Source organism: Podarcis bocagei, assembly GCF_964188305.1.
Source record: "Podarcis bocagei genome assembly, chromosome: 16".
NCBI lineage: Eukaryota > Metazoa > Chordata > Lepidosauria > Squamata > Lacertidae > Podarcis > Podarcis bocagei.
In genome coordinates this window covers 16,239,310-16,263,551 of record NC_138142.1, presented here as the reverse complement: position 1 = coordinate 16,263,551, position 24,242 = coordinate 16,239,310, and the positions used below count along the sequence as shown (strand labels likewise).

The 24,242-nt window shown below is 50.1% G+C and overlaps 1 protein-coding gene across 4 annotated transcripts; it reads right to left on the bottom strand.

The window, feature by feature from the left end:
• Positions 1–28: 28 nt before the first annotated feature.
• Positions 29–23,224, bottom strand: LOC308575881 (T-box-containing protein TBX6L-like). 4 transcript variants are annotated; one of them, XM_081174993.1, is made up of 9 exons: positions 22,204–23,224; positions 13,244–13,376; positions 10,262–10,364; positions 8,708–8,872; positions 5,869–6,015; positions 5,172–5,242; positions 4,411–4,496; positions 1,875–2,097; positions 29–1,228 (listed from the first exon to the last, which is right to left on the bottom strand). In XM_081174993.1, exons 2-9 carry the CDS (start codon positions 13,303–13,305, stop codon positions 799–801), a joined length of 1,287 nt encoding a protein of 428 aa, XP_081031119.1. In that variant the 5' UTR covers positions 13,306–13,376; positions 22,204–23,224; the 3' UTR covers positions 29–798. The 4 variants fall into 4 exon arrangements, with proteins under 4 accessions (XP_081031119.1, XP_081031120.1, XP_081031118.1 ...); XM_081174994.1 differs by lacking the exon at positions 22,204–23,224 and adding an exon at positions 21,998–22,049; XM_081174992.1 differs by lacking the exon at positions 22,204–23,224 and adding an exon at positions 17,927–17,961.
• Between the last annotated feature and the right edge of the window lie 1,018 nt (positions 23,225–24,242).

The window sequence follows — 24,242 nt, the reverse complement described above, 5'->3', positions numbered from 1 at the left end:
AATAGTTGTCATCTATGCCTTGAGCGTCAGGCATTCCTGTGATAGCAGAAGATACTCTGTGCAAGAGGATCTCATTCCCTTCCCCACAGTGCTCTTGTGGCTGCAAGAGAGTGGGTCTCTTACCCTGCATGTCACTGGTTCCTAGCATTTAGAAAAGAACAGTGCTCTCTGAATATGCTTAAAGGAACATTTCCTTTATAGCTCCTGGACTCCTGGAACTGAGAAGTGGTAGGGAGTATTCACAGCTCTAGCAGTGATCCATGCCCTAACAGTTGTCCCATCCTAGGATTTGGGGCAGGGTACAAGAGAGAAAGGGGGCGCTTTTATTGTTTTACCTGCAGCAAACAGATTAGAGGCCTTTCAGCTTTTCCATAAGGCCTCCTTTCTCTTGCTGAATATTTGTGCCTTTGTAGGTAGCTCTGTCTCTTCCTTGTCAGGTGGAAAAGGGTAAAAGATCTGCCCAGAGCACTTTCTTCGTGTGTGTGTGTGTGTGTGTGTGTGTCTGTGTGTCTGTGTGTGTGTGTGTGTATGGGCTTCAAAAACCAATGAAACATTCTGCCATTTTATTGAAGGAGATTGGGGTGGCAGGAGTGGATGTGGAGATGTATGCCTTGGCAACTGTCCCAATTTTCAAGCCAGCGTCTTGACACATGCTCCATACAAGCTTTCCAGGGTTTAGAATGGCTGCTCTTTGGTGGAGAAATGCAAAGGGGAGAAAGGTAAGAAGCCTTTCTTTGCAAGATGTATAAGGCAGATCTCACAAAGTCTCCCCTACCCTCAAGTCTTCCTCCTAGCCCTCTACCAGCAGGCATAGGGGAACAAGGAATATTGGGTCCAGTCTGCCATGGTGCCTGGGGGGTGGCCTGAGGGCCCCTGCGTACTGTAGTCTGTAGGAAACCCAGAGTAGCTCATAGGGCGGTAGGGTGTCGGTGGAGGAACCACCCACTGGCTGAAGCTTTGGTCAGGGGTGTAGGGGCTGTACATGGGCCTCCGGGATCCTGCTTTCCCTGCAGGGTCAACAGCCATGGCCACCATCCCAGAGTAGTCCTGTGGAGGGAGAGTAGCAGGAAGTGGGGGGAGATTGGGGGCGAAGCCGCCGTCTGCTAGTTTGGGGTCTTGCTCAGGAACTGGGGCAAAGTCCAGCTGCGGGGGTCTGGCTCGGAATTCACTGAGAGATACTCTGTCGCGGAGGGCCCCCGAAAAGGAGCCTTCGCCAGCCTCGTGAAACCTAAAAGAGAAGCCAAGAAGAAGATGGAAACAAGGCGGAGCCCACCTCAAGAAGCAGGACCTTTCAGGGGTCCTGGTAGCAGCCTCCGCACATGGGCATCTTCTGAGAAAGCGTAAAAATGTGACCTGGGCTTTGGTCCCTTGTCACGCCACCCAAGAAACCTCTTAACTCCACAAGGGCAGCACCCCATCCGTCCATCTAACCACCCACTGTGCATTGTCGGCCGCCTTTCCACATGAAAACCAGCCAAATCAGCCATTAAAAGCTTTTACATTTGGAATTGCTTGCTCATTTGTTCACTGCTAACGGAAATGAACACCAGCGGAGGGGAATCTCGTGGGAAAGTGTTTGCCTCTTGCCCTGACTGTGTTTCTGTATTTATAAAAATATATCTCTGCTGCCTTTTGGCTCTCACCGCCCCAGCAAGGCGGCTTACAAATTCCATTCTTACGATACATAAAAAGGTTTCAGGTGTGTTTGAAGTGCAGAGAAGAAAATCAAATCTGCTCAGCGGAAGAGTATAAAGAGCCTTTGCCTGAGCTTCTGGGACCCAGTAAGAGCCACCCCCTTGGAACAGAGACAATCCTGATGGGCCATTATGGCAGGAGTGTCTACAAAGTGATGCTACTCCCCAGCCCTCTCTTACCTGTATGCTTGTAAGGAGGAAGAGGGAGGCGGGGGAGGTGTTGGCACTTGCTCTTCTTGGGTGGTCCTTGCACTCTCCTCCACCCCCTGAGACAGAGCCTCTGGAGGGACAGAGGAGGAAGTGTGGCTGTTGTGCTCCGAGACCCAGATGGGGTAGCTGACGTTGCTGACTGGAATGGCATAGCTCTCCTCCTTCACCTCCATGTTTTCATGCCTCGTAAGATCTGACACACACAGAAAACCAACAGTGAGAGTTTCCTCTACTAGGTCCATCTCCCAGCAGAAAAGCCTGCAAGGTACCTGGTCTGGTACCTACACCTGAACACAGCACCTGTGTTGAGGCTGCTTGAAGAGTCATGGGCTCACCTGAGGAGGCCTCAGAGCTGCCTAAGGATGGGTGGGTGGTGCTTGCTGGTGTCACAAACCAGGAGCCAGGCAAGGTGCCCATCATGGCATTAGCCAGGGGGATAAATCTTTTATGGCAGACCCCAGATCTCCCCTCCTTCCCCTCATTTTTGGCTTTGCTTGCATAAAGCTGTTGAGGCAGAGACATGCAGCCCACCCATTGCTCAGCTGTATCAGCATATAAATTAGCTTTTGCAAATATTCCAGGCATGTGTGTCTGGCCATTGAGTACTTGGCAACTGACATGCGGTGGGCAGGGGGTGACTGAAACTGAAACTCTGGCATGGAGTTGGGGGGTTTAAGTCTTTACTGTGTGGCCTAATCCAGATGTTGTGGGGGGGGTGCTCTCCTGCTGCTTGCTGTGGGGGAGACGTTCCCCTTTGCTCCATTGGGAGCTTTTCTTTCCAGTGCCAGTTCAAGGACCCCAATCTGGACTGGAATGACTGCAGGGGGCAAATAATTAAAGCCCCCCCCAACCGCCATCTAGATCAGGTCCCCAGACTTTTTTTTTAAGCCAATCACACCAAAATGGCTAATGGGATGCTTGAGGGCCAAACAAGATGGCTTGTGTTGATTGGGTGGCAGCTCCTCCGAATTTAACACACTCAGAAGGAATTCTACAAAATAATAAAGTGAATAAATACTGGCATAATAAATAAATAATAATAGTAATATTTTATTATGTATACCCCGCCCATGTGGCTGAGTTTCCCCAGCCACTCTGGGCAGCTCCCAATCGAGTGTTGAAAACAATACAGCATTAAATATTAAAAACTTCCCTAAACAGGGCTGCCTTCAGATGTCTTCTAAAAATCTGATAGTTGTTTTTCTCTTTGACATCTGGTGGGAGGGCGTTCCACAGAGTGGGCGCCACCACCAAGAAGGCCCTCTGTCTGGTTCCCTGTAACCTCACTTCTCGCAGTGAGGGAACCACCAGAAGGCCCTTGGAGCTAGACCCCGGTGTCCAGGCAGAACGATGGGGGTGGAGATGCTCCTTCAGGTATACTGGACCGAGGCCATTTAGGGCTTTAAAGGTCAGCACCAACACATTGAATTGGGCTCGGAAACGTACTGGGAGCCAATGAAGGTCTTTCAAGACCAGTGTTATATGGTCTTGGCGGCCGCTCCCAGTTACCAGTCTAGCTGCTGCATTCTGGATTAGTTGTAGTTTCCGGGTCACCTTCAAAGGTAGCCCCACATAGAGCGCATTGCAGTAGTCCAAGCGGGAGATAACTAGAGCATGCACCACTCTGGAGAGACAGTCTCCATAACTTATACCAGCTGTGTACTCTTTTTTATTTTTAGGGGTGGGGAAGAGCAGAGCATGGATGGGTCTGCCATTGAATTATTTCTACCTGTAGCTACTAGAAAGAAAGCAGAACCAGTTTGGTTTTTGAAAAGTAAGTCCTGTTAAGTCACTAGTGGTTCCTTTTCTGCCCGTGCTCTGGCTGGGCTCCACTTTGCCTCTCCTTTCTACCACCACCCATTGCTCCATCTCCAGCCTCCAGCACACCTGTAGCATGCTTTGGAAATGGGGAGCCAGGTATAGAATGGATGCCAGCACATTCAGGGGATTCTGAGAAGCCTTTTGGCTCCCCCATCTGCATGATCAGCTGTACAGTGGTACTTTGGTTCTCGAACTTAATCCGTTCCGGGAGTCCGTTCGACTCCCAAAACCGTTCGAAAACCGAGGCACGGCTTCCGATTACCTGCAGGAGCTTCCTGCACTCAAGCGAAAGCCACGTCAGACGTTTGGCTTCTGAAAAGCTTTCACAAACCAGAACACTTCTGGGTTTGCGGCGTTTGGGAGCCAATTTGTTTGGGAGCCAGGCCATTCAAGTACCAAGGTACCACTGTAATTTTTTTCCAAATGCAAATACATTTGCCGTTGAAATAAATTATCTGTAGTAGCGAATGCATGAACCGGTGTATGAACTGGCTCACACTTCTGCTGAGATCACATTTGAGGAAGGAAAACATTGCATCTTTACACCTCACTGTGGCCCATAAAAACCTGCAAAGCTCTCGGTGAAGTCAGCCAAATGCCGGGTGCCCTGTTTTTTTTTTGGGGGGGGGGCGATCAAGGCAGGTGATGCATCTACCCAATACCTGGCAGGGTTGTTGTTTGTTACCTGGTTCCTCCACGCCAAGTGTGGGTCCTTCCATCAATGTCCTCTTCTGACCTTTGGCTGAACTGTTTTTCTGAACTTTCCCCTCTCTGAGGAAAGAGCAATCAATGGTAGGCATTTTGCAGCTCTCTACATTGGACCTTCCAAACCCCTGCTAGATGAGGAGCAGGGTAGGGCCCTGGGTTTGCCACAGATGCCTTAAAATGGCGTAAGATCTTCCTCTTTGTCATGCAGGGACAGTCACAACTGTGCGTTTTAAAGGGCAGGTCCCATGGGTTAAACCACATAGCCTAGGACTTGCCGATCAGAAGGTTGGCGGTTCGAATCCCTGCGATGGGGTGAGCTCCCGTTGCTCGGTCCCTGCTCCTGCCAACCTAGCAGTTCGAAAGCACGTCAAAGTGCAAGTAGATAAATAGGTACTGCTCCGGCGGGAAGGTAAATTGTGTTTCCATGCGCTGCTCTGGTTCGCCAGAAGCGGCTTAGTCATGCTGGCCACATGACCCAGAAGCTGTACGCCGGCTCCTTCAGCCAATAAGGCGAGATGAGCGCCGCAACCCCAGAGTTGGCCACAACTAGACCTAATGGTCAGGGGTCCCTTTGCCTTTACCTGAAAGTTGGCATTTCAACAGGTCTCCCATTGTGAGACAGAACCCCCCACCCCCCAAAAAACCCACCCACACATGCAGGATACGACCCACCAGGCCATTCTCCACTGGTGACGGCTGTTGTCACCAGGAAGGCACCCAAGCCAGCCCTTTGCCCACCTGCGGGTATTCTTCCCGTGTTCTCGGAAGCCTTTAGCAAATGGATTGTTGTAGATCTTGAGTTTTGTGATCTGGAAAAAGAGACAAGAGTCTAGCGATAGCACCAAACACCCATCTCTGTTATCGCCCTGCCCTGCCCCACATTTGGGATCTTGCCTTTCCAACTTGGTTGAGGACCAGAGAGCTGCCTCTTCTTCTCCCCAACCTTTGCAGAGAAATTTCAAGAAAGTCCCAGGAGACCTGCAGAACCCAGCCTTTAGTTTGCCCCTCTTTGCAGGCCAGAGTGCCCCCTCTTCCCCACCTGTCCTTCAGCAGCTTGGCTCAGAGAGTGTCTGAGCCACAGGTTCTGCCAATGGACCCCTGGAAGGGGCCACCTGTAGCAACGTATGGGCAAGAGGATCCTGCAGGGAGCTGTCACCGTATGTACGGCCACTAGGCCCTGGGTCTACAGAGATTTTAAGGCAGCTGCGCAAAATGTGTTGTGGGGACATGTGCTGCCAGGAAGGGCTGCGTGAGACCGGGGCTGGCTGGTGTGCTGCAGAACATGCTCCAGGTTGAAGACTCCCCTCCGTTTTGAATATAGGCCCCCTAATATTTGGGGGCCCTGCTGTGTCCACGAGCAGCAACAGCCACAGCCCTCCACAGCTTTTGTAGCAGAGGCTGAGGGAGAGGGCCCAGCTGACCCTTTGCTGCCCACCTTCTCGTTCTGGTATGCCGTGACGGAGGTGAAGACTGTCTCTGGGAAGCTGAAGGTTTGGAAGGCGCTCCAGTGGGTGCTGAAGAGGTTGTCTGCCTGCATGATGTGAAAGCGAGGCTTATAGCGATGCATGGAGTGGAGAATGACCTGGAGGGAGACACAGAGGAAGTGATGAAGAAGAAGAAGAAGAGTTCGGATTTGATATCCCGCTTTATCACTACCCGAAGGAGTCCCAAAGCGGCTAACATTCTCCTTTCCCTTCCTCCCCCATAACAAGCACTCTGTGGGGTGAGTGGGGCTGAGAGACTTCAGAGAATTGCAGCTGGGTAGGGCTGTTAGAGAGTGCGCTAGGTCCGTGGAAATGAAGCAAGCTAGGCCACCACTAGATCTGCCGCCCCTTTGAGATGGAGAGGCAGGCAGGTAGTGGCAGTTATACCCATTAAGAAATATAGGGTCATTCTGCCATGTCTCCTGAAAGAAGATGATGTCAAATTGCTTAAGGTAACACAAAAATTGTTGATTATTTTTCTTGGCGTGCCAGCCCGCGATATTCCAAGACAGCACTTTTAGGCCCCGGGCCCTTCGGGGAGCTGGATCTATGTCACCACCATGTCCAGCAGTTCTTTGGTGTCTAAAAAAAACACACCCGTTGGTTCTTTTCGAGGCTGGCTGCTTGGAGAGAGTGTAGTGATCCTCTTTTCTTGGTGATTTGGGGCTAGATTTTGGAGTTGGGGGGGAAGCTAATTCATTCGGAGACAATTTAAGATAGCTGTGCCAGGAGCTTTGAGGTTTCACACCTTGCTTTGGTCTTACTTTATTGTACATCACAGGGGGCTCTGATTGTAATTCCACGTCTACACATTTAAAGGTGCCTCCCACAGAGAACATTTAATTATTGGCTTCGTCTTAATCTGAATCCTCCTGGTCTACTGCCGCTAGTAATGCAAGACCCTCACAAAAGCAAGTGGTTTAAAACTGTGCAGCAAAAACTCCTTACATGCGGTCTGCACTCACAGTCCCTACTATCAATGGGCCTCATTAAAGCAAAGAGTCTAATAGGCCAGCGCCTGAAAGACATTGAACGACAAAACAACCTGACTATCTTAAAGAAACTGTGCCCATGGTATACCTATTTTCCCCCTTCTCATTTTGATTCTCCAGCTTCATATTTGTCTAAACTAACCATCCCAAAATACAGACGTGCCTTTACATTGGCTAGATGGGATGTTCTTCCCTCTGCTGTACTCGAAGGTCGTTACCAAAAGACTCCATTTGAAAAACGACTCTGCCCATGTGGAGATGGTAACACGGAAACAGTGTCCCACGTCCTTCTTACTTGCCCCCTTTATAAAGACCTAAGGAATGAGATTATTACTCCACTCATTCTCTCCAACCCCGGCCGTTCACCAGACATTACACTGTATTTTCTATTATCTGATACGGATAGTCAGATAACAGAGAAGGTCGCGAGGTACATCGAGAGAGCTGCGAAATTGAGGGCCACCATCTGAGTGACAGACCTGTTCACCCGACGGACCTCCTTTTGCCTGTTCTTTTCTTCCTTTTATCCCTATTCTTACTTTTAACTCTTGTACAGCTGTGGCCTGTTGGCTTTGCTAATAAAGTTTTGAATTTGAGACTTCAGAGAAGTGTGACCAGCCCAAGGTCACCCAGCAGCTGCATGAGGAGGAGCGGAGACGCGAACCCGGTTCCCCAGATTACGAGTCCACCGTTCTTAACCACTACACCACATTGGCTTCCTGATGCAGTCAGGAAGCCTCCTTTGGTGGGAACTGCTGTCAGGAATGAAGGAGGGAGCATCTCAGCCAGTGTTTGAAGCGGAACGTCAAGGGGTGCTTGCCATCGTGCAATTGTGGGGGGAAGCCTTGCCCAGAGAGAGAGAGAGACCGAGAGAGCGGTTTTGTGCAGGGGGAGCCAGGAAGCTTTGCTTAAGGCAAAATCAAATCCTTCTCCGGACTGATTTTACGTGCCATTAAAGTACAGCGGCAAATAAAACATTTTTAATGTGTTGTAGAGTGCAATATACAAATGCGACACTAGATGGCGAAAGTGAGCTATGCCAAATTCAATGTTGTTTTTTTTTCAATTAAGGCATTTTCACAGCGTTTTTTTATGTCTGTAGATTCTACCTAAGAGCGGCAGCAGAGGGGCAAACACACCCTACTTTTTAAATCTAATTTTTATTAAATATTCCGTTTTACAATTTAAAGCACTCATTTTTACATCCTTAAGATATCAATCACTTCCCTTCTCTTTCCATGGTTCGTTTTACATATCATAAACCCCTGCATATTTTACAGAAATTATACCATTCAATATTCCATTATTACATCCATCAAAACTTATTTACACTGTTGAATCTATCTTAACACTGCCAACCTTTTCAGCTGTACACAGTTATTTCCCATATATTCAATAAACGTTTTCCAATCTTTTCTAACTGTATGTTCCTCTTGCTCTCTTACTCTACATGTTAAATCTGCAAGTTGTGCATATTCTGTCAACTTAAGTTGCCATTCTTCTTTAGTTGGGACCTCGCTCGTTTTCCATTTTGGGGCTAACAAAACACGGGTTGCAGTAGTGGCATACATAAATAACCTTTTTTGACACCTGGGAATTTCAGTCTGAATTATCCCCGGACATGCCCTACTCTCTTGCAGCCCCAATGAGGGCCATGCAAGAGGGCGCTGCAGTGGATTGGGCCCTGCTTTCACCTGCCTCAGGCCTCCCCCCTCCTCTCCTTACCCTCACCCCCAATTTCGCCTAATGTCTCGCTGCACAAACTCCCTCCCTTCTCCCCAGCCCTCTCTTGACATACGTGGCCATGCTGGTCCAGGGTGTTGTTGGTCAGTTTGAGCTTCTGAAAGGAGATGGGCTCTTTCATCCAGTGGCTTCCCAGGGCAGGGGAGTCCGGGTGGACATAGGTCCGGCAGGGAGGCTGCGGCTCTGCCTTCCCAGCAACTTCCCACTGGTCCTTGTTCCACTGGGAGATGAGGAAGAGAAAAGATGAACAGACTCCCCCAGCATTTCCTGCCACATTCACTTCCCAGGTCACTGCTTGAACTGGGGGGATCACTCCTGAAGTGACCCCACAATCATCCTGCAGAGCTTGGGGGTAGTGGGGGGGGGGGTCCGCTGGCCATGGAGGAAGAAGAGCGGTTGGGCTGAACAAGCAGCTGAGGTCCAGCTTCCCAGTGCTGCAGATGCTGCTGCTTCAACCTTTCCAGGCCTGAGCCCTCAGGAGTCCCCCAAGCGCCCAAAGATAGACCCATAGAATTGTAGAGTTGGAAGGGACCCCAAGGGTCATCTAGTCCAACCCCTGCAATGCAGGAATCTCAGCTAAAGCACCCATGGCAGATGGCCATCCAACCTCTGCTTGAAAACCAGAAAGTTCTTAAAAATCCGGAAAGTTCTTTAGCCGGAATCTCCTTTCCAGTACAGTGGTACCTCAGGTTAAGAACTTAACTTGTTCTGGAGGTCCGTTCTTAACCTGAAACTGTTCTTAACCTGAAACACCACTTTAGCTAATGGGGCCTCCTGCTGCCGCCGCACTGCTGGAGCATGCTTTCTGTTCTCATCCTGAAGCAAAGTTCTTAACCTGAGGTACTATTACTGGGTTAGCAGTGTCTGTAACCTGAAGTGTCTGTAACCCGAGGTACCACTGTAATTTGAAGCCAGATGGAGGTTTCCTTCTCACAACCTATTTTTATCAACATGTTTCCATTTGACTGCTGCTTCCCCAACCCCAAAAGGTAAAGGGTAAAGGGACCCCTGACCATTAGGTCCAGTCGTGACCGACTCTGGGGTTGCAGTGCTCATCTCGCTTTATTGGCCGAGGGAGCCAGCGTTTGTCCGCAGACAGCTTCCAGGTCATGTGGCCAGCATGACTAAGCCGCTTCTGGCGAACCAGAGCAGCACACAGAAACGCCGTTTACCTTCCCGCCGGAGCAGTACCTATTTATCTACTTGCACTTTGACGTGCTTTCGAACTGCTAGGTTGGCAGGAGCAGGGACCGAGCAATGGGAGCTCACCCCGTCGCGGGGATTCGAACCTCCAACCTTCTGATCGGCAAATCCTAGGCTCTGTGGTTAACCCACAGCGCCACCCTAAAATGCTCCACAAAACAAGTCCAGTCAGACAACGGCCTTCAACAACCTGGAGACCTCCAGATATTTTGGACTACAACTCCCACCAGCCCTTGCTTGCCTGCACAGCCGCCCAAAACAACTGGGGAACGCTTAGGCTGGCAAAGGAGGAACACACACCAGAGCACTTTTATCAGAAGGAATCTGCCTAATTGCTGGACCCTTAATCTGTTAAACCAGTCAGAAGGAGCCTGGGTCACACCCAGACACCGGGGAAAGCCTTTACCTTGTACCTGAAGCTGTCCATCGGCACAAAGTCCACCAGCATGAGATACTTCGCATAGGGGATCAAGCCCGTAACTTTGATCTTGCACTGGGGAAACATCCGCCTGTGGAGAGGAGGAGAGATGGCCCTGTTTATGCTGGTCTCTCCAGGATGAAGCTTTTCAGTGGGTGGGGAGTGGGAAGCAGCAACCGAGAAAGACCATGAACTTCGACTCTGTGCCCTCAGGCCAATCTAAGCTTTGACCAGAAAAAAAGTTGACTTCAAAGTTGGGCTGATGGCTTGTGCAGCAGCAGGGGGAATAAAGTCCCAGTTTCTTTTAGATCAAGGTTCTTTTTTCCCCTTCAATTTTAAAGATTAATTTTCCAAAAATTTTAAAACACACAAACAAACAGACAGACAGACAGACAGACATCCTGTTTGAATCTTGGTAACGTTATTTAGTGACTTCATCAACTCCCCTTGGTTGAATTTCATTACATACAATTTTAACAGTTTTCCAAAATAAATTTTCTCAAAAAGTTAACTTAGTCACTTTACATCTTTCATTCTCTCAAATTTGTTTTTAAACATCTTAAATTCTATCCTTACATACTTAAATCCTAAGCGTATCTAGTAATTGCAAGCTTTTCTAATTAAAACTTTTAGATGAAGGTTCTAGGCCTTGTTTTAAAAGTGCTGGGAAACTAAGGAGGACCTGAAAGAGGGATATTTTGGGTGGGGGACAGGGCCTCTCCTGTCCTGAAGCCCAGGAACCCCTGCAGGAGCTCCTCCTAAAATCTGCTTAGACTCAACGGGGCCTTGTTGGACATTTCTCTAGGATGCATCTCAGGTTTATAATGTTCAAATTGCCTTCTCACCATTGACTTTGGATTTGAAGCTGACCAGATTCATTTAATGGAATGTCACAAGTGCTGCAAGAAGGATGGCTATGCTGGCGGGTCTCCTCTAGAGTAAGCCCCTGCCCTCAACTACCAGAATCAAGCTGCAGCCGAGAGGGTTTCCTCTTACCCCTGGCAAGGAATAAAGAGGGTCCAGAGCCCAGCGGGACCAAGAAAGATGCCCAGAGGCCTATCTGTAGACAGTGGGGAGGGCTGCTTCCAAGAAAGGAGCCCTTCCCCTGGAAAGGGTGATGAACAAACTGCATCCTTTGGGGTTTGTGGCACTGGAGTTTCGCAGGATCTGACCTACAGTCAGTGTCTGCCTACTGACTAAGTATAAATAGGCATCTGTTCCATCTCCCGCTTGGACTACTGCAATGCGCTGTACATGGGGCTACCTTTGAAGGTGACCCGGAAACTACAACTAATCCAGAATGCGGCAGCTAGACTGGTGACTGGGAGCGGCCGCCGAGACCATATAACACCGGTCTTGAAAGACCTACATTGGCTCCCAGCACGTTTCCGAGCACAATTCAAAGTATTGGTGCTGACCTTTCAAGCCCTAAATGGCCTCGGCCCAGTATACCTGAAGGTGCGTCTCCAACCCCATTGTTCTGCCCGGACGCTGAGGTCCAGCGCCGAGGGCCTTCTGGCGGTTCCCTCATTGCGAGAAGCCAAGTTAAAGGGAACCAAGCAGAGGGCCTTCTCGGTAGTGGCGCCCACCCTGTGGAACGCCCTCCCACCAGATGTCAAAGAGATAAACAACTGCCTGACATTCAGAAGACATCTTAAGGCAGCCCTGTTCAAGGAAATTTTTAATGTGTGACATTTTAGTGTATTTTTGGTCTTAGTTGGAAGCCGCCCAGGGTAGTTGCGGAAATGGGCAGGGTACAAATAAATTATTATTATTATTATTATTATTATTATTATTATTATTATTATTATTATTATTATTTTATTTTATTTTATTATTTTTATTATTATTATCATCACCATCATCATCACCATCATCATCATCATATTGCCAAAATAATTTTGAAAAGAATGAACTGAAATGGGGGCTGGGATTCTGAAATCAGGAACGGAAGAAGCTGTTTTGATTGATCGATTGATGATTACATTTGTATTCCGCCCTATACCTGCAGGTCTCAGGGCGGTTGACAAGACAAAACCACCATATTAAATATATGAAATACTTTATAAAAACAAAAACAACCCAGTCATTCCCTCCCCCCACTCCCCAACACATTTTTAAAGGGCGTTGGATGTCAATCAGCCAAAGGCCTGGTTAAAGAGGAATGCTTCCATTTGAGCAATTGGCAGCTGCTGTCTGGAGTTTCAGGCAACCAACATCCCTGGCCCTGCCTGGAATTGCTGCGATGGTGCTCGACATGTAAAAGGTGCCTGCCATCTCTTCACTGAGCTACTAGGTAAAGTGACCCCTGACCATTAGGTCCAGTCGTGGCCGACTCTGGGGCTGTGGCGCTCCTCTCGCTTTATTGGCCGAGGGAGCCGGCATACAGCTTCCAGGTCATGTGGCCAGCATGACTAAGCCGCTTCTGGTGAACCAGAGCAGCGCACGGAAACGCCGTTTACCTTCCTGCTGGAGTGGTACCTATTTATCTACTTACACTTTGACGTGCTTTCAAACTGCTAGGTTGGCAGGAGCAGGGACCGAGCAACGGGAACTCACCCCGTCGCAGGGATTCGAACCGCCGACCTTCTGATCAGCAAGTCCTAGGCTCTTAACCCACAGCGCTACTACTTTCATCCAAATTCATAAGGAAATGACAATATGAAGAAACTTCTAGGAAACCAGAGAAGGACAATGCACTTTGAAGTCTGCCTTCCATAGCCTGGTTCCCTCCAGATGTTTTGGGCAATTCCTATCAGCTCCAGCTGTATGATCCTGAGGCTGGAGAGAGCTGTAGCCCCTGAACATCTGGAGGTTGGGAAAGTGGGGCTTAAAGGAGGATTTACATGAAGCGAAGCTGTGAGGGTGTGATCACCTGAGGAGGTGCTGCCCCGTCCCCTTGGCAAGTGTGACTTCCTAAGCCTCGAAGAAACAGAGATTCAAAAGGGCACAGAACAGCGTTCAGCTCACCGTCCAGATTTGGTGATGATCATCTCTGTTCCCACTTGGTGGAACTTCATCCATAGGTCCATATCCTCAAGGGTGACCGCAATGGAGCTGTGAGGAGACGAGGCCTCCAAAGATTCGGGAAGAGTTTTGGCATCTTGGATGGAGAGAAAAGACAGAATTGGCACTTTGAGGGGGGGAAACCATGAAGAAATTTAGGATGGCTTCAGCTGTCGTGGACCAGTCCATGAAAATGTTGGCCACCGTAAATGTGTTAAAGAGTTTAGGGTGCTGGTTGCTTTTGTTACAAGAAGCAAAGCCGCCTGGAATCACCCTAGACTTTGAGAAAAGCTTCCAACATTATCCAGCATAGGGGAACCCCCTTCCCAGGACCCCCAAATGCTGTGCCTTCCAGCGGAAGAAAGTCTTCCCCCAAGCTCTGCCTGCCCCCTGAAGGTTGCCTCTGCTGCCCTTCCAGCTTTTAATGCTTAGTGGATATTTTCTGCTTAAACTGCTAAACTCCCCTGTGGCTGGTACTCAGAGACGGCCATGGGCATTGCCAGCAAGAACACCGAACACATTTCTTTAGGGTTTTCATATAATCATAGAGTTGGAAGGGACCCTGAGGATCATCTCGAAGTCCAACCCATTTCAACGCAGGAATATGCAGCTGTCCATTTCGGGAACGAACCTGCAACCTTAGTGTTATCCAGCACCACAATCTAACCAATTGAGCTATCCAAGCTGTTCAAAGGAGAAATCGGTGGCGGCGGGGGAATCGTAAACTGCCTGCCCCCAAACCGTCTTTTGAAAAACGGTGGGTTTTTGTTGTTGTTTGGGGACCATTGGGGATAGATAGAAAACTTCAACTCCCATCATAATTTACAATTGGCTCTGCTTTCTGGGGGGCTGATGGGAGCTGGAGCCCAAGAACAAAACCATATATATATATATCGGTCAAGAACCAGTAGAGAAGGGAGGGAGGAAACAGCACATAAAACCAGTATAATGCATTAAGTACAGTATTAAATGTAGAATTAAAACCAATGGAAAACATATATTTTTTAACAAACAGTGGGAACTATAAAATAATTACATTAAAATTATTTTTTAAAAAACCAAAACAATTTAAGACAGATATAGGGGTGGGGATTTGAGATAGATAGCAATCCTGAAGCCACCAGCTGAACTAAGTAGGGGAAATCATTTTAAGATCATCATCAACAACAACAACATTTTAAGGATGGGGATTCTTTGCTTATTTAGCTTCCCTGTCAACCAGAGAGGGGGTGCGGAAGTGCTTAGTTTGTCTCAGTGAACCTCTTGATGACAAACAGCAAAACCAACTTCCAATTCGCAGGCAACCCCAAAGGCAAAACAAACCCTGCAGTTCCCCATCAGTTTCCTGCTTTGATTCAGCATTAATGGACTCCTGCAGAAGTGACACCCACTTTGTTGTGGACCGTTAACATCTCCTTGCCAGACTAGGCTCCATCTCCTCCAGCAGGGACTTGAAAGGAGCCACGAAAACTTTGGAGCAAAGGAGGATGCTTGTCCCCCACTGGTCGCAAACTGCTTCTCCTTAAAGAGAGGAAGGGAGGTGGGTTTCACAGAACGGATGGCTCTGGGCCAGGGGCAAGGGTGGGGGGGTTCCATGCAAGCAAGCTGGCAGGGCGGGTGCAGAATAAGCTCTGGTGGTACAGCAAAAGCAGTGGCAGAGAGGGGAATCGTGAGGCAGAGCCCAGGGCTCTAAAAAGAGAGACTTCTGTGCAAGGCAACTGCAGCACATTCTGCAAGGAATTAAGATAACGGGGCTGCTTCTCTTCAAATACCTGGGACATTTAAGAGGCTGGCGCTGTGGCATTTGCTGAACCATGCTGAGTGGTGGCACCGGTTCTTTTTGCAAAAGATGGGGGTGATTGCGCCTGGCAGGAAGCAAGTTTCAGAGTTTGACAGAACGTTATTTGGGCTGGCATGAAGCACTGCCCATTGATCAAGAAGCCGCAAGTTCTGAAACACTTTCTCGATCTAGAGGAGCAACCGATTTCATCAAATCGTCGCAACGAAAATGCTTAAATTTCAAGGGGTGTAGGAGGCGTGTGTGTCTTATTTGTTTGGCACATATGCCAATCTCTCTTCAATTTGTGGCTAGACTATAGCTCGATGTGGTGTAAAATGAAAGAATTGTGGAATAAATCACAAAAGAGTGCCTTTGGCGGATATATTAGTTGTTGATTAAAAAATAGATTAAAAAATGGGAGGAAAATCCCCAAAGTTTTCAGCTGAACCTCCTATACGTCCCTGCTTCTGCCTCCCTCCCAATCCCCCATTAAGAGGCATCTGCCGGCCCCTGATAGACAAGCAAAGCACACACACACTTTCCCCAGGTTGAGCCACAAAGAAGCAGACAGCCCCCAACCAACAGATTCCCCCCAAACAAGCAAAGCCTTCAGCCCAAATGGCAAGGCAGTCTGGCAACTGGGGGACCATTTGGGGTCACCGGGGACAATGTCCTTCACCCCTAGCATATGTCTCCTTACATTGGCGGAGCATTTGCTATGGAGCATGATAATAATAATAATAATAATAATAATAATAATAATAATAATAATAATAATAATAATTTATTATTTATACCCCGCCCATCTGGCTGGGCCTCCCCAGCCACTCTGGGCGGCTTCCATAAAAACCAAAAATACAGTAAAATGTCACACGTTAAAAACTTCCCTGAACAGGGCTGCCTTAAGATGTCTCCTGAATGTCAGATAGTTGTTTATCGCTTTGACATCTGCTGGAAGGGCGTTCCACAGGGCGGGCGCCACTACCGAGAAGGCCCTCTGCCTGGTTCCCTGTAGCTTTGCTTCTCGCAGTGAGGGAACCGCCAGAAGGCCCTCGGCGCTGGACCTCAGCGTCCGGGCAGACTGATGGGGGTGGAGACGCTCCTTCAGGTATACTGGACCGAGGCCGTTTAGGGCTTTAAAGGTCAGCACCAACACTTTGAATTGTGCTCGGAAACGTACTGGGAGCCAATGCAGGTCTTTCAAGACCGGTGTTATATGGTCTCGGCGGCCGCTCCCAGTCACCAGTCTAGCTGCCGCATTCTGGATTAGTTGTAGTTTCCGCGTCACCTTCAAAGGTAGCCCCACGTAGAGCGCATTGCAGTAGTCCAAGCGGGAGATAACCAGAGCATGCACCACTCTGGCGAGACAGTCCGCAGGCAGATAGGGTCTCAGCCTACGTACCAGATGGAGCTGGTAAACAGCTGCCCTGGACACAGATTTGACCTGTGCCTCCATGGACAGCTGTGAGTCCAAAATGACTCCCAGGCTGCGCACCTGGTCCTTCAGGGGCACAGTTACCCCATTCAGGACCAGGGAATCCTCCACACCTGCCCGCCTCCTGTCCCCCAAAAACAGTACTTCTGTCTTGTCAGGATTCAACCTCAATCTGTTAGCCGCCATCCATCCTCCAACCGCCTCCAGACACTCACACAGGACCTTCACCGCCTTCACTGGTTCTGATTTAAAAGAGAGGTAGAGCTGGGTGTCATCCGCATACTGATGAACACCCAGCCCAAACCTCCTGATGATCTCTCCCAGCGGCTTCATATAGATGTTAAAAAGCATGGGGGAGAGGACAGAACCCTGAGGCACCCCACAAGTGAGGGCCCAAGGGTCTGAACACTCATCCCCCACCACCACTTTCTGAACACGGCCCAGGAGGAAGGAGCGGAACCACTGTATAACAGTGCCCCCAGCTCCCAGCCCCTCAAGACGGTCCAGAAGGATGCTATGGTCGATGGTATCAAACGCCGCTGAGAGATCCAGCAGAACTAGGAAACAGCTCTCACCTTTGTCCCTAGCCCGCCGGAGATCATCAACCAGTGCGACCAAGGCAGTTTCAGTCCCATGATGAGGCCTGAATCCCGACTGGAAGGGATCCAAATGGATAAAAACAAAAAATAGTAAAAACACAACACCACACACTAAAAACTTCTCTGAACAGGGCTGCCTTCAGCATAGTCACGGAGTTACACCATGAAGCATTTCACCAGTGACAGCCTGCTGGTGGAACAGATTTGGTTACCACTGAAGGTGCCAGGAGAAGTTTCTGACCCTCTGCTAAGCAAGTGCGGTTTGGAGCAAGCGCATCTGAGCTCCAGAACAGAAATAAAAGTTCAGGAGGCGCTTCTGACCACCTGGGAGACCCACAAAGAGGCAGAATGAAGCCCGCTTGTTGGATGGGGGTGCAGAAGAAGAGTTGTTTAGACTGGGGTGGGGTATAATACATACATACATACATACATACATACAGCCCATCTGACTGGGTTTCCTCAGCCACTCAGCTTCCAACAAATTAAAACAGAATACAACATCAAACATTAACAACTTCCCTTTGGGTGTCTTCAGAAAGTCAGATGGTTGATATTTCCTTAAAATCAGGTTTTCCTCAATGCAGTCCTGCCCCACGGTTTGTGTGGGGAGAGTGGCATGGAGACAGCAGGCTGCCCACACTTCGTGAGATAAAACACACTCGGGTCCCAATCCAGGAGAGGCAATCAATACAAGAGTGCAGCCTGACTGGTGGGGCTTTGGTCTGTTCCTACTGTACAGAAAGCCACCACAACTAACCTAGCAAGCCAGGCGGACACAGTTTCCCTCCTCTCCCCTCTGGGGCTTAAGAAATCCAGGAAGGCTCAGCACCTACCTGGTCCGGCTTGCATCTTCCCAGGTGCTGGAAGGAGCCAGAGAGATGTGTGAGGATAGTTGCAGGAGTCTAGACCCAAACACACAACAGAGAGGCCAAAGGAGGAAAGACTCAGCTTGGAGCCAAGGTGAGTTCCTGGCTTATGAAGGTTTAACAAGTGGGGAGGAGCCAGCCCCGTCTCTCTCTCTCTCCCCCCCCCCAACCTTTGATGTCCAGCAGGAACAAAGAGAGGAAATATCTGCTGCTGCCCTTCAATGGCTGGAGAGAGGAGAAGCCCAGTGAATTAACATGGCTTTGAGATACAGGAAACCCCACCAGGAGAAGGAAAGACCCCTCCCTGGACGGCTAATGCCCACTCAGACCAGCCAAGCGGCAGGAGGTGCCAGGGGGCCAGGAACACCAAGGGACCCCTCATCCTTACACCAGGGCCAGGATTCATTAAGGTAAAGCTAAAGGGACCCCTGACTATTAGGTCCAGTTGTGGCCGACTCTGGGGTTGCGGTGCTCATCTTGCTTTATTGGCGTACAGCTTCCGGGTTATGTGGCCAGCAGGACTAAGCCGCTTCTGGCGAACCAGAGCAGCGCATGGAAATGCCGTTTACCTTCCCGCCGGAGCGGTACCTATTTATCTACTTGCACTTTGACGTGCTTTCGAATTACTAGGTTGACAGGAGCTGGGACCGAGCAACGGGAGCTCACCCCATCACGGGGATTCGAACCGCCATCCTTCTGAGCGGCAAGTCCTAGGCTCTGTGGTTTAACCCACAGCGCCACCCACGTCCCAGCCAGGGTTCATTACCCAGAGGCAAATGGGTTCCCTCTTGGCGCACTGACTGCCCCCAACTAAACCAGAGCTTCACCCTGAGAGTGGCTGGCTGGCCCAGCGCTTCCCGTCTCACTGAAGCCCAGCGGCCTAGCGAGATCAGAAGTTCCCCTCCCTTCTCCTCATGCGTCCTCATCCACTTCTGTTTTCCAAAGCGCAAGCATCTCGGGATGTTGTTGTTGCCATTGCTGAGCCGAGCTCCTCCGCAGAACTGGCTGCACTTCAAAGTACCAGTTCATAGAATGGTAGAGTCCAACCCCCGGCAACGCAGGTCTCTTGCCCGGTGCAACCATCCATGGTTGGGCTCCGAACACCAACCTTCTGGTTAACTGCCAGGCGCACTGGCTCACTGGCTGCACATCACTGTGGACCCGTCCCAATAGCCCCTTTACTTTGCACCCAGTGGGTGCCACAACCACAGCCTGGTGCTATCCTTGGGAATGCTGCCTTTTCACCCCACCTGGCCGCTTCCATACTGGTTTTGATCCAAATGGAGAGAAAGAACAACTAGCTGCGTTTTTAAGACAGCAAAGTGCCCGCAGCCCAAGTATGCTGCTCCAAGGCAAAATCCAGCCCCCCACTCCCCTGTTTGTTCCGGGTCTTGCAGAAGACAAATCTAAACAGGGAGTACTGTTATTATGATTGGCTTGGTATTATGCTCCCTGTTATGCTTTTTATCGGGTTTTGTAAAATGTGTTCTTAATGTGGTGCACTGCCCTGGGATCTTTGGATAAAGGGCAGAATATAAATCAAATTAATAAATAACAACTTGGAAGCAAGGAAGGAGGATGGAGGTGTGTGTGGGGGGGTGTCCTATCCAGAATCTGGAGGGGTGGGCTGCTCAAAAGGACTCCTATTCTTGCAAAACAAGAGGAAGACTTATTTTTCTCCACCTCAACCCCCCACTCCTTCCTGGTTAGTTAGCAGCATGGGAGGAAGATGCGAAATGCTTCACAGCCACTCGACATCCCGGAGAGGAAAATGCAAAGGCAAGCGCTCTTTCAAAGGGCTCCACAGGCAGCTGCAGCGCCTCCTTTCATTGCTGTCCAGCCCATGCTCTTCCTCTGACTGCGATCCGACACATGTTTACTTGTGAGTAAGCCTAAAGCAGCCTTTCTCAACCTGTGGGTCCCCAGATGTTGTTGAACTACAACTCCTATCACCCCTAGCTAGCAAGGCCAGAGCTCAGGGATGATGGGAGTTGTAGTCCAACAACATCTGGGGACCCACAGGTTGAGAACCGCTGGAACCAGCGGGTTATATGCAACCAAGTTCTGCCCAGAGTACACCCCTGTTAACGACGGCTATTATTCCTCATTGGTCTCCTCTGCGTAGAACATTGGGGGGGGGGAACTTACTCACAAGTAAATGCGCCCAGGATCCCTGCGCTCTTTAACTGCATGCCTTTCATTTAGCTCAAACTTGGGTCTCCAGCTGTTGTTAGACTACAACTCCCATCATCCCTGGCTAGCAGGACCCGTGGTCAGGGGTGATGGGGACTGTAGTCCAAAAACAGCTGGAGGCCTAAGTTTGGGAAACCCTGATTTAGCTTCTGTTTCTGGGCTGGGGGCAGAGGGAAAGAGAGAGAAATAAAGCAGAGCAGAATGCAGCCGGGCTCAGCACCCACTTCCTGATACAATAAAGTTCAGCAGGCTTGACCGTCCAGAAGCTTCTCAGATGTTTTGGGCTTAAGCCTTAGGACCAATAGTAAGAAAGTCAAGTCTGCTCTGCCACCCTCACTGCCCCCTCCCCAGTGCAAGGGGACAGGAGAAAAAGCCCATCAGGCCAGTGGCGTAGCGTGGGTTGTCAGCACCCGGGGCAAGGCAAGAAATTTGCGCCCCCTAACCCGTGGATTTGCGCCCCCTAACCCTAACCCCCAGATGTTGTGCCTGGTGCGGCTGGGCCCCCCTGCACCCCCACGCTACGCCACTGCATCAGGCAGACCCCCACAGCCCCACCCCCCGGAAAGCTGCAGGACTACATGGCTGTACCTCTCTTTTCTGGCTCAGTTGGGTCCTTTTCCGCTTTGAGGAGCTCCAGCTCCCTTGACCGCTCTGGGGAGGGAGCCATGGCAGGCAAACCAGCCCCCCACTCCACCCCCCAGGTGTGACGCCAAATCCTCGCATTTCACACACACCGCACTTCCTCCACAGAACAAACTCTGCTTTCCTTCTCGTCCCCCCACTCCATCCTGCAAGCCTTTTGGTTCTTGGCAAGCACCATGGGCCCAGGCCACACCCCGAACTTTGCAGCCAAGGGGTGGGAGGGGGGAATTCGAACCTGGATCTCCGCAGGCAAAGTCCAGCATCCAGCTGAGGTGGCCCCTTTGCCCAGAGTGAACCGCTGCTTTCATGAGCCGCAGAGGGTGCTGCTTTTGTGTGTCCCGTTCAGGAGCCCCAAGAGAAACTCCAAGACACATGTCCACACCCTCCCTTCGGGAATGTCCAGCCCTACACAAGAGCTGCACAGTGGCCAAAATGGGGTGTGGGTGGGAGGAAGAGAGAAAATATATATCTGAGAGACCTTAAAGTTCTGAGTGGGGAGGGGGGGACCCACAGCAACATTCAAAAGAGCAGCCATCCCATTAGTGGCAACTAAAGATTGGGGGGGGGGAGAAAGGGACAGCAATTTTACTTTCACACCAAAGAGTTTATTGGCATCTCTCAAAGAGCCTCTGAATAGCTCTCAAGGGAGGAGAGGAAAGTGTTGATAGCTCTGGAGGGGGGGAGATTGAGGGGGCAGGAGGGGCCGCTCCAGGCAGGGTCCCATGGGGGCCTGAGCTGAAGGATGGGCTGGGAGGAGACGCGGGGGGGGGGGCAGAGGAGGCCTTCTGGACATTTGCTTCCTTCCCCAGTGGATGCCGAGGCAGCAAACAGGCCCTGTTACAGGCAGGCAGAGAGGCAGGATCAGGGCCAGCCGCCCAAACCCACATTGAGAAGCAGAGACTGGCCTGATCCTGGAGGCTCCGCAAGGTGGCTGCTTCAGGACCTTCTTGTGAGCCACAGGCAGGCACAGGTTGGCAGGGGAAAACCACATGTGGCTGCTGGATCTCAGAGTCCAGGATTATGTTTTCAGAGGTGCTGATCAATGGAAGGCGCCGAGCTCAGGTCAAAATGGACCAGCTTTAATCGCGCCTCAATCTGCGGCCACCTTGAGCAGCCTAACCCCTCACTATGGGAAAAGGTGGTACCCCAGCAACGGACCCCAAAGCGCTCCCCTCCAGTGCAAAATTGGCAATGTAGGCTCACATCACAACATCCTTCTCAGCTTCAGAGGAAGGCAGCACTCAAGCCACCCCCCAGAGGAAGTGGGGTGCCCCCTCATCTTCTGCGTAACAACCACCCAGGCCACGGCTTAGCGCATCTCCCTTGCCTCAGCCCAAACAGACTCTGCCAGGAGCAGAGGGGAGGTGGAAAAGCAGGCCAAAATGAGGGAAAGGAAAGCGCTGACTTACCTCAGCCCTTGGCCTGCCGTCGCTGTGAGCTTCTGACTGGAATGGCAGGGCTTGAAAGCTAGGCCATGCTGCGGTGGTGGGGAGTTCCGCTGGTGCAGCAATGTCTTCAATGTTGGGGTGGCACTTCCAGTGCCTACGATCAGTTCCAGGGCTGCCCGTTGAGTGAAGTTTTGGTCACGTCAGAGCCAATTCCTGACCTAGAGCCCAGGAGAACCTCCTGGGAATGGCAGCAAACGCAGCTCCTGATGAGGACAGGGACTGAATAATGCTCTCCACCAACTGTTTTTGGTGTGAAATTATGCTAGGAGAGGGAGTCATCGCCCCCAAGGTCCTCTCCCCCCTTAAAAAAACTCCCCTTTGCATCTGTTTGCTGTTATCTGCTGACTTCTCTCTCAGATGCCAGGGTTTCCCGTCCTCTCCTTTGGTCAGCCAAGAAAGGAAGTGGATCTGGGAAAGACAGGCAGGTGGATCCCGTAGGGGTGGCCACTAACTCACATGGTGGTGTGTTTTTTTTACGAAGGATCAGGCCAATCTGTGGTTCTGAGCCAGATTGAGCCTCCATGTAGAGTGGCACTCTATCTGACACTGCTGGGCCAAAGATGTGAGGCCATGGAATGACCTCGGGAAATTGCTTGGCACTCGGGAGGAGGGGAACATTTGGGTCCTGCCTGTCATTGCGGCCAGCAATTTTGTTGTTGTCATGGATGTGGATGCCGGTCTTTGGGGAGAAAACCACTCACGAGCCTCCAATTAAAGCACAAATGGGCTGGTTCCCTTTGAATTTATTATCCCATTAAGTAGTGGAAATGCAAAGAGGCGGTGGCAGAAACATGGACCATTTACTCTCTTCTCTTTCCTTCGTTTTACAATCACTTTTGGCTTCTTCCTTTAAAACACACACAAGCCATTAAGTGTGCAGCTGAGGGCCTCTCACACTACACAACTCTGCCCCTGAGCAGCTTTGATGCTCTTTTTTGGGCAAAAGGGGAGATGAAGTAGCAGACAGACTGAGCACCTGCTAACCACACACACACAATGGTGTTGTTTTTTTTTGGGGGGGGGGACAGATTTCATAGAATCATAGAGTTGGAAGAGACCACAAGGGCCATCGAGTCCAACCCCCTGCCAAGCAGGAAACACCATCAGAGCACTCCTGACATATGGTTGTCAAGCCTCTGCTTAAAGACTTCCAAAGTAGGAGACTCCACCACACTCCTTGGCAGCAAATTCCACTGTCAAACAGCTCTTACTGTCAGCAAGTTCTTCCTAATGTTTAGGTGGAATCTTCTGTCTTGTAGTTTCGATCCATTGCTACGTGTCTGTTTCTCTGGAGCAGCAGAAAACAACCTTTCTCCCTCCTCTATATGACATCCTTTTATATATTTGAACATGGCTATCATATCACCCCTTAACCTCCTCTTCTCCAGGCTAAACATGCCCAGCTCCCTTAGCCGTTCCTCATAAGGCATCATTTCCAGACCTTTGACCATTTTGGTTGCCCTCCTCTGGACACGTTCCAGTTTGTCAGTGTCCTTCTTGAACTGTGGTGCCCAGAACTGGACACAGTACTCCAGGTGAGGTCTGACCAGAGCAGAATACAGTGGCACTATTACTTCCCTTGATCTAGATGCTATACTCCTATTGATGCAGCCCAGAATTGCATTGGCTTTTTTAGCTGCCGCGTCACACTGTTGGCTCATGTCAAGTTTGTGGTCAACCAAGACTCCTAGATCCTTTTCACATGTACTGCTCTCAAGCCAGGTGTCACCCATCTTGTATTTGTGCCTCTCATTTTTTTTGCCCAAGTGCAATACTTTACATTTCTCCCTGTTAAAGTTCATCTTGTTTGTTTTTGCCCAGTTCTCTAATCTGTCAAGGTCGTTTTGAAGTGTGATCCTGTCCTCTGGGGTGTTAGCCACCCCTCCCAGTTTGGTGTCATCTGCAAATTTGATCAGGATGCCCTTGAGTCCATCATCCAAGTCGTTGATAAAGATGTTGAATAAGACCGGGCCCAAGACAGAACCCTGTGGCACCCCACT